This window comes from Neoarius graeffei, chromosome 17, assembly GCF_027579695.1.
Source record: "Neoarius graeffei isolate fNeoGra1 chromosome 17, fNeoGra1.pri, whole genome shotgun sequence".
In the NCBI taxonomy this organism is placed as follows: Eukaryota; Metazoa; Chordata; class Actinopteri; order Siluriformes; family Ariidae; genus Neoarius; species Neoarius graeffei.
The window spans coordinates 26,885,762-26,896,346 of record NC_083585.1 but is presented as its reverse complement, the minus strand read 5'-3'; the positions used below and the strand labels follow the sequence as shown (position 1 = coordinate 26,896,346).

At 43.5% G+C, this 10,585-nt stretch overlaps 1 protein-coding gene across 1 annotated transcript; it reads left to right on the top strand.

Annotated features, from left to right (window-relative positions):
* The first annotated feature begins 7,274 nt into the window (after positions 1 to 7,274).
* Positions 7,275 to 8,228, top strand: LOC132864650 (uncharacterized). The gene is made up of 3 exons (XM_060898064.1): positions 7,275 to 7,507; positions 7,683 to 7,815; positions 7,942 to 8,228. The coding sequence occupies exons 1-3, from the start codon at positions 7,387 to 7,389 to the stop codon at positions 8,207 to 8,209; spliced, it is 522 nt and encodes a 173-aa protein (XP_060754047.1). The 5' UTR covers positions 7,275 to 7,386; the 3' UTR covers positions 8,210 to 8,228.
* The last annotated feature ends 2,357 nt before the right edge of the window (positions 8,229 to 10,585 follow it).

The following is a 10,585-nucleotide window of genomic DNA, read 5'->3' as shown; positions in this document are numbered from 1 at the left end:
CTAGCTCTAAAAGCACAGACAACTTCATTGCAAGCTTTCTCTTGGAATAAAACGTTTATGCTTCCGCAGGTTGGGCAGCGAGTTATTGTAGGCCATGATGTTCATTTTCGGCAAACAAAGCAAACATTTAAAACGAAATGAATCTTTAATCCTTTCAGAAAACTGAAACATGGGTTCTAGGTAAAGCCATGGGTGTGTGCATTCTCCAGAAGAACCGCCTCCTTTCATTCTGCCATCAACTGATCGTGTAAAATAATGCTGCTGAGAAATCAGTGAACTTGATTTTATACAGTCTATGGACGTGATGTGATCCTAGTGATTACTGATGGACTGTCTCAGTTTCACTTGCGAAAAAAACAATCACATTTTAGAAAAAAAAAGAAAAAACATACACTTTCAAAGCTGCTTCATAGTAACGAGGACCTTGATAGAAATGTAGTGGAGTGAGAAGTACGATATTTGTCTTTCAAATGTAGTGAAGTTAAAGTCATAAGTTTCCAAAAAAAAAAGTAATACTCAAGTAAAGTACAGATACTCAAAAAGTGTACTTAAGTACAGTACTCAAGTAAACGTACTTCGTTACTGTCCACCTCTGTGAAAAACAGCCAGAAATGTTATAAGGCGGAAAAAAAACTTACAATAAGTGTTAGGTTCTGTATTTGTGTGTATCAAAGTTTTTAGAATAGAATGCCTTTATTGTCACTGCACAAACATACAAGAAATTTTTTTAGTTCATCATAGGAGAGCAAATCCACTGTGTACATGTGCACCTCCACTCTTGGGCACTTCAGCCCAAGGCCGTCCTATGTTAACCTAACTGCATGCCTTTAGACTGTGGGGGAAACCAGAGCACCCCCACACAGACACAGGGAGAACATGCAAACTCCACACAGAAAGGCCCCCGTCGGCCACTGGGCTTGAACCCAGGACCTTCTTGCTGTGAGGCAACAGTGCTAACCACTACACCACCGTGCCACCCTGTTTTTCAGTTTATTCTAAGTTAAACATAAGTATACACCGATCAGCCATAAAATTAAAAACACTGACAAGTAAAGTGAATTACATTGGTTATCTCATTACAATGGCACCTGTCAACAGGTGGGATATCATACATTAGGCCGCAAGAGAACAGTCAGTTCTTGAAGTTGATGTGCTGGAAGCAGGAAAAATGGGCAAATGTAAGGATCTGAGCAACTTTGACAAGGGTCAAATTGTGACAGGGGTGTAGCTGGGGGGTCCTGGGGTGCCCGTGACTCCCCCTTTGTCAGACCATACATTTTTTCAATAGCCGCATAAGAATATTAGAAAAGCGCCCACTGTAATTTTTCTAACATTTTTTTTCTAACTAGATTGTCACCTCAGCCTCATTGGGGTTTCTACCATATAACCTTGTATGGACTTCCTGTGGTTTAGGCGCGAAAACCCAGTTTGTCAGAGTGTGTGCGGGAGAGGCGGATGTAAGTGCAGATACATTAAATAATACACAGTGCGATATGAGCATAAAGTGCGTGAAATGCACACAACAGGTAAACAGTCTGAAACAGCAGGCAAAGTCGTAATTGAGGAAACAGGCAGAAGGTCAATCGAGGCGCAGACAGAATATCAGAGGCAAACTATACAAGATCAAGGGACAAGAAACAGGAGTCGAAAAACCAGGAGGTCAACAGGGACAGGAAACAGGGCTTTTTAAGGCACACTAGACATGGCGTAATACTTCGCATCATCCTTGCATGGGCACAGTCCTTAAATAGCCTAAACATAGTTCATTGATTAAAGACAGGTGTTCTTTGTTAACGCCACGCGTTCTGGAGCTCATTAGACACACGCGCAGCCCGAGGCACACCTTCAGGTGCACGAGCCAAGGCGCACAGGACTGAAACAGTTCTGCGCAAGCGCAACACGATCGCACTAGAAAGCATGGTCAAGCTGCCAGTGTAGCTGCAGTCTTTTTAGTTGCGAATTACGAGTATTTCCTCGTGTTCATAATTCGCCATGTCAAAACAAGTGAAACTTTCCTCCTTCTTTCGACGTGAAGAGAGGTCAGTAAATTTTTTTTTTCCGTCAAAGTTGCATTTTGTGGCTTTGAAGCGAAGTTTTAGTGTGTTGTTTCTAGAACACAACATCAAGAAAATGTGGAAGAAACGGTAATAATGGAAGAGTCGGTTTCCAAGCTACCTAAAACTAGCAATGGTAATTATTTTTTGTTACATAATGTACTCAGGCTGCCAGTCAGTGTGTGACCCCCCCCCCCCCCCCTTGAAAAATCCCAGCTATGCTCCTGTGTGATGGCTAGATGACTGGGTCTGAGCATCTCCAAAGTGGTATATCTTGTGGGGTGTTCCTAGTATGCAGTGGTTAGTAGTGACCAAAAGTGGTCCAAGGAAGGACAACCGGTGAACCGACAACACGGTCACGGGTTTCGAAGGCTCATTGAGTTGCATGGGACATGACGGCTAGAGCATATGGTCCAATCCCACAGAAGAGCTACTGTAGCACAAACTGCTGAAAAGGTTAACGCTGGTTAAAACAGAAAAGGGATACTTTACGGTGTACCGTACCGCGTATTCAGAAATCTAGGGGTGAGGGGTTGGGGTTAAGGGGTAAGGGTTAGGGTTAACCCTAGTTCCAGTGGTACAATAAAGTGTAAAATAACCCAGAAAGGTATCAGCATCAGTGTTGCCAACTCCTCAGTAAGGAAAGTCGCTATTGGCTGCCCTTAAAGTCGCTAGAAGTCACTAAATGACGTCATTGCCTAATTTGCATAACCGACAATTTGCAAGTAATTGTAATGGACGCTGTAGGAGGGAGGAATAACATTGTGGGAGAGACAAAAAGTGAGTAACAAACACCCTAAATATGTTTAGAACTGCAATGAACTTTCTTCTTCTTTTTTTAAATTTTGCCATTGAAATAGGCCATCACTTCTCAAAATAACTTAATGACTTTAGTCTTTTTTTTTATTTATATAGCGCCAAATCTCATCTCATCTCATTATCTCTAGCCGCTTTATCCTGTTCTACAGGGTCGCAGGCAAGCTGGAGCCTATCCCAGCTGACTACGGGCGAAAGGCGGGGTACACCCTGGACAAGTCGCCAGGTCATCACAGGGCTGACACATAGACACAGACAACCATTCACACTCACATTCACACCTACGGTCAATTTAGAGTCACCAGTTAACCTAACCTGCATGTCTTTGGACTGTGGGGGAAACCGGAGCACCCGGAAGAAACCCACGCGGACACGGGGAGAACATGCAAACTCCGCACAGAAAGGCCCTCGCCGGCCCCGGAGCTCGAACCCAGGACCTTCTTGCTGTGAGGCGACAGCGCTAACCACTACACCACCGTGCCGCCTAGCGCCAAATCATAATACAATTATCTCAAGGCACTTTCCATGTTACATAAATCAATTTTGTCCTGTATTGTTAAATGTTAGAATCAAAAAACTGTTATGCGGGGTGGAATTGTTAGCTCTACATCCAACCCTCCTCCTTTATCCGGGCTTGGGACCAGCAAAGTGACCCAAAAGAGACACTCTGGCAGAGTTACTTAGGTTTTTTTTTTTTTTTTTTTTTTTGGGGGGGGGGGGGGGGGGGGGTGTCTTAAGTTTATGCTCTACTTAGGAGCCTACAACAAGTCATAACATAACATTTTAACATTTTTTTCTATTTTAACATGACAACATTAACAATCTTAATGGACCAAAAAGAGACAATAGAAAAAAACTGTCAGTGGCAATGTAAGTAAATGATGCTAACTAGTCTGGTCCTAATTCACATTCATTGGGTTTTTTTTTCAGACCCTCCCTCCACACACACAAGCTGTGCTGACTCACAGAAAGAGTAGGTCAAGGCTTCCTATGGCAGGTTCAGCAACTGAGGAAGCTGACTTAAATGAGTAAGGAGCTCATGTGCCAAAGAGCTGCAAAACATCATCAGGCAGCTTGTGCTCATAGCAAGCCTCACCAGACAGCTTCAGACCAAATTGGACATACAGGATGGAGTTAAGGGTCTGCAAGGACATCGGATTTCTAAATTTGCTTTTTACCACACTCATCTGGCTGAATAATCTCTCGACTTCAGCATTTGAGTGTGGCAAAGACAACACAGACACAGCAGCCATGGTAAGTTCCTGAAACGGGTTGATATCAGCTGCATCCCTGAGCTTCCAAATCTCACTCCAGAAGCCCATTGTGTTTTTTGTTTCATTCCACTTAGTAAGATGGATGGCACGCCATTGCTGGACAATCTTGTCTATCTGTGCAGGAGAGTAGCCAAGGAGCTTGGCTATTTTTTCTATTTCTCCCAGGCTCTTATTGTGCTTCAGAGTTTCCTCTCCATTGAAAACTGACATGTACTGCAATGCTTCGATGTTGTCCGGCAGTCTCACCCTCAACTCATTAGTGAGGGAGATGGTGAAGGCTACACACCTCTTTTGGACATTGTCCTTCTCCTCAGGCACAAGATGGAGCTCAGCTGCCTTTGACTCAAAAAGGTAACCAAGGTACGGTTTGGGACTGATGTATCCATCAATTGGCTCTTTGAGTACATCAATATTTGCTAGTGGATTCAGCACCCTGTTACTCACAGACTTTATCAGGCTAACCAAGCTGTCAAGAAGTTTAAGAGAATCTACCTGCTGTCCCTCAAAAGCCTTGACGGCCAACTGTACCTCAACCAGCACTGACTTCAAAAAAGTCAGATACAAGATGTTTTGAGGATCATTGTACATGAAGTATAAAACCTCAGCCATGTAACAGTGTTCACTGGACTTGGTGACAGCGAAATGCAGTTTAAGCGCCTCCCACTGGTCCAAAATGCGTGAAACTGCTGGTTCAACGTGTAACACACACCTTGGTTATTTGTAAGGGTTCCTCCCCACAGTTGATGGTCTTATATAGTGCTTTGTAGGCCTCCCTGCGCTTTAGAGACACTGAAAACCAGTTACAAGTCTCCCGTACCAAGTACTCCACACTACGGGGGATGGTGTCATTGGAAGCATGGCTCACAGCAAGCTGCAGAGAGTGACATGCACAGCGAATAAGAACCAGGGACCGTATTCACAAAGGATTTTATCTTAACGTTAGGAGTACTCCTAAATCGCACTAAAAGTTTTTATGTAGGAGTTGTTTCTTAAAAGTAATTCACAAAGCCACTGAGACCTACTTTTAGTTAAGAAAACTGTGAACTCTTAAACTAAGAGTAACTCTTTGTTGCTATGGATGACGTCAATTCACATGCACGAGCTTAGACGCAATGACAACGGTGATTGGTTGTTGAGTGACAGGGCGGCTCATTGGAAAGTCATACGTAATGCATCAAGTGAAAATAAGGAAATAGGCTTCAAAGCTGGATGAGAAAGCCTGTGAAAAGATAATGGATAGAGAAATACATGTATGAAGAGAATTAAGTGCAAACCCAAAAATTATGCTTTTGACAAATAAAAATAAGAAGATTGCGGTGCATAAATTGTCAAGGGAATAAAAGCGCTTTTGCCTTCTTAGTTGTTCACGTACTGTAGGCCACTTATTCAATAGGACAATTATCCAATTTAGGACAATATGTTCCATACTTTAAATGTCAGCACGCACATAACCCAGATTTGTTTTCCATAATGGATGAAACGCCTAGACGGAAATGAAAGCCCAATTGGTCCCAGGACCAGTTGCTGCTCCTGGCCCAGTTGGTGCTTGAACGCAAAACAATAATAAAAGGAAAATTTGGCTCTGGGGTAACAAGCAAAACTACAACCCCGATTCCAAAAAAGTTGGGACAAAGTACAAATTGTAAATAAAAACAGAATGCAGTAATTTACAAATCTCAAAAACTGATATTGTATTCACAGTAGAACATAGACAACATATCAAATGTCGAAAGTGAGACATTTTGAAATTTCATGCCAAATATTGGCTCATTTGAAATTTCATGACAGCAACGCATCTCAAAAAAGTTGGGACAGGGGCAATAAGAGGCTGGAAAAGTTAAAGGTACAAAAAAGGAACAGCTGGAGGACCAAATTGCAACTCATTAGGTCAATTGGTAATAGGTTATTAACATGACTGGGTATAAAAAGAGCATCTTGGAGTGGCAGCGGCTCTCAGAAGTAAAGATGGGAAGAGGATCACCAATCCCCCTAATTCTGCACCGACAAATAGTGGAGCAATATCAGAAAGGAGTTCGACAGTGTAAAATTGCAAAGAGTTTGAACATATCATCATCTACAGTGCATAATATCATCAAAAGATTCAGAGAATCTGGAAGAATCTCTGTGCGTAAGGGTCAAGGCCGGAAAACCATACTGGGTGCCCGTGATCTTCGGGCCCTTAGACGGACCTGCATCACATACAGGCATGCTTCTGGATTGGAAATCACAAAATGGGCTCAGGAATATTTCCAGAGAACATTATCTGTGAACACAATTCACCGTGCCATCCGCCGTTGCCAGCTAAAACTCTATAGTTCAAAGAAGAAGCCGTATCTAAACATGATCCAGAAGCGCAGACGTCTTCTCTGGGCCAAGGCTCATTTAAAATGGACTGTGGCAAAGTGGAAAACTGTTCTGTGGTCAGACGAATCAAAATTTGAAGTTCTCTATGGAAATCAGGGACGCCGTGTCATTCGGACTAAAGAGGAGAAGGACGACCCAAGTTGTTATCAGCACTCAGTTCAGAAGCCTGCATCTCTGATGGTATGGGGTTGCATTAGTGCGTGTGGCATGGGCAGCTTACACATCTGGAAAGACACCATCAATGCTGAAAGGTATATCCAGGTTCTAGAGCAACATATGCTCCCATCCAGACGACGTCTCTTTCAGGGAAGACCTTGCATTTTCTAACATGACAATGCCAAACCACATACTGCATCAATTACAGCATTATGGCTGTGTAGAAGAAGGGTCCGGGTACTGAACTGGCCAGCCTGCAGTCCAGATCTTTCACCCATAGAAAACATTTGGCGCATCATAAAACGGAAGATACGACAAAAAAGACCTAAGACAGTTGAGCAACTAGAATCCTACATTAGAAAAGAATAGGTTACCATTCCTATCCCTAAACTTGAGCAACTTGTCTCCTCAGTCCCCAGACGTTTACAGACTGTTGTAAAGAGAAAAGGGGATGTCTCACAGTGGTAAACATGGTCTTGTCCCAACTTTTTTGAGATGTGTTGTTGTCATGAAATTTAAAATCACCTAATTTTTCTCTTTAAATGATACATTTTCTCAGTTTAAACATTTGATATGTCATCCATGTTCTATTCTGAATAAAATATGGAATTTTGAAACTTCCACATCATTGCATTCCGTTTTTATTTACAATTTGTACTTTGTCCCAACTTTTTTGGAATCAGGGTTGTAAGAGGGATGCATGGGAAAGTGTCTCGTTCAATATGAATGCTGCGTTCCCCGGAGTCTCCCGCACAGCCGATGACTGTGAAAAGAGATGGTATTCGCTGCAATCTCATTCGAGGACTGAGATTGCAGCCTACAAACGAGCCATCAGTAAAACAGGTTGGAATTAACATTGCTTATTTAGCCTACCATGCAATTTACAAAAGCTAAATGCAACATAATATTTATGTTTAGGTTCTTGGTAGACTCTTTTATCCAAAGTGCTATAGTGATATGATGTTTATGTGAGGTAGCCTGCTTTGCATGTCACTGAAATATTCTATGCATATTTTAGGAGAAGGCTCAGCACCAAAGCCTCTGTCCCCAGTTACATCAGTGGTGTACAGCGTGCTGGGGTCAGATACAAGCATCACTGGTATTGAGGGTGCTGCTGACCCAGCAATGCAGTTATTGTTACAGATAGAGGCGTAAGCATTGTGCAATAATCAGACACTGAAATGTATGCATAGTGATATTTAATGAAAGAGTAAACAACACCCAGCTCCCAAAAATGTGCTCACAAAGTTATCCTAATAACAATATCTCCTCCCTAGGGCACAGGAGGATCAACACCCAGAATATCCTCCTCTTCCTCTCCCACATCCTCCTCTTCCTCTCCCACGACCTCCTCTTCCTCTCCCACCTCCTCCTCCTCGTCTCCCACATCCTCTTCCATCTCCCTCATGCACTCTTCCTCTTCCAGCTGCAGCGTCTCCCTCCAGTGGGCCTCTGTCTCCTCCTGCCACCCCTCTCCTTCCTGCTGCAGGTGCCAGTTCCTCACCCCGATGGAAAAAAAATGAAGATGGAAATACACGTGCTTAGAAGGCAAAAGAAGGTTTTGAAGGAAAAAGAGAGGCTCTTGAAATTAAAACGTTGCTAATAGACAAAATGAAAAATGACACTCAAGAAATGACCCAGAATGAAATGTTTTGCTGTTTTATTTTTTTCTTTCCAGTGTGTATTCATAAAGTAATCCCTATATGCCAGTCCACTTTGTTCCACTTCATCCAAGTTTATCACATTTTCATTGCCATCATCATCATCATTGTTGTCGTCAATGTCATCATCACTATCCTCCGGCTGTGGGATATTCCTTTGCCGGCAGAGGTTGTGAAGAATACCACACACAGTGATAACTCTGCTGGCTCTCTCTGGGCTGAGTCTTATTTCACTGTGTAGTACATGAAATCTGCGTTTCATTTGGCCTATTCCTCTCTCCACAACACTGCGTGTCCTTTTGTGTGCTCTAACATACACCAAGAAAACAGTAAACATTATTAAATGTGTGTGCAGAATTGTATGAATTGTAAATAGCCTTAATACTGTACGGGGCGGCACGGTGGTGTAGTGGTTAGCGCTGTCGCCTCACAGCAAGAAGGTCCGGGTTCGAGCCCCGTGGCCGGTGAGGGCCTTTCTGTGCGGAGTTTGCATGTTCTCCCTGTGTCCGCGTGGGTTTCCTCCGGGTGCTCCGGTTTCCCCCACAGTCCAAAGACATGCAGGTTAGGTTAACTGGTGACTCTAAATTGAGCGTAGGTGTGAATGTGAGTGTGAATGGTTGTCTGTGTCTATGTGTCAGCCCTGTGATGACCTGGCGACTTGTCCAGGGTGTACCCCGCCTTTCGCCCGTAGTCAGCTGGGATAGGCTCCAGCTTGCCTGTGACCCTGTAGAACAGGATAAAGCGGCTACAGATAATGAGATGAGATGAGACTGTACAGTCATGACAACCTTACCTGTTATAACTTAACTGTGGTCCCGGCTGTAGATCGAGGTAAGGAGTCAGTAGCCACCTTTTGCATGGATATCCACTGTCCCCCAGCAAATGACATCCAGCTGGTACGTGGTGCCCCTCGAAAAGCTGCCTCAAACCACTCTCCATCAATATTCTTGAATCGTGTGTTGATCCGGGCCATTTCGCAACAATGTCCAGGATGGTGTAACATGAGCCAAAGACAATTTGTGTGTTTATTGAATGGAATTTTTTGCGATTGACAAAGACATATTCATCCTGAGAGGGCGCAATTATTCTTATATGCATCCCATCAATGGCACCGATCACACCGGGCATACCTGCGATCTCCATAAAGTTGCCTTTGATCCTTTGTTGATGGCGATGGTCTAAAGGGAACCGGATAAACTGACGGATTATATGGGGTCGACAGAGCACGTTGATGGTTTGATTGATGGAACGGCTTACTGATGGCTGTGATGGTCCTAAATTGTCTGCGTTGCAGAGCTGCATTTTCCCCGTCGCCAAATACCGGAGTGTTGACAAACACTTTAACTCCGGCGTTATCGGGTTGTTTCGGTTGGTTGGGGTCATTATTGCGTCCCTCACCAACTCAACTACAACTTCTATCCCTTCACGATCCATTCGGTATCTTTTTAATAATTCTCCATCATCTAACGTTTCTAAAACATTGCATCATGGAATGACAGCAGCCATTTTAGGACTTTTTGTGAATAGGTCTTAGTGAGTTAGGAGTCCTCTGGGCTACTTCTAAGCTCTCCCAGACTTAAGTGCTACTTTTAGGCCTAAAACGTTTTGTGACTAACTCTTATTTTTAAAAATTAGGAGTCCTAAAGTTACAACTGACACACCCATTATTTTTAGGAGTTTCTCCTAAATTCGCCTGTTAGGAGCTACTTTTAGCCTTAAGATTCTTTGTGAATACGGCCCCAGATCTTTAAGGCCACACTCCTCTTTCAGCACTTTATGAACCCCGTTGTTAATCCCCGTCATAACGGAGGCATTGTCAGTCCCTATCCCCAGGAGTTTCTCTTTTTTAAGACAACACTTCTCCAGGAAAGCCACAACAGCTTGGGCTATAGATCTGGCATCTCCTCTCTCCAACTCAACTAGCCCCAGAAATGTTGAGACAATTGTGTGTTTGGTGTCACTGAAGTACTTTATCACGACCCCCAAGTACTTAGAAACACTTACATCCGTGGACTCATCGAGGACGAGGCTGAAACGCTGGTCACCCACATCTGCAACCAACTTTTTTAGAAAGTATGGTGCTAGAACACCATTAATCATTTCCGTGCACTTTGTCCTGTGCATTTTGAAGTGAGTAGCAGCAGTGGAGTCTGAGAAAGCAGCCTTACATGCTTCCCCAATGTGATCACATGCCAGCAGGGAACAGTGTTCAGCAAGAGCTAATGCCATGGTGGCTTCAGCCTTTTTTGCAGAGTCAATT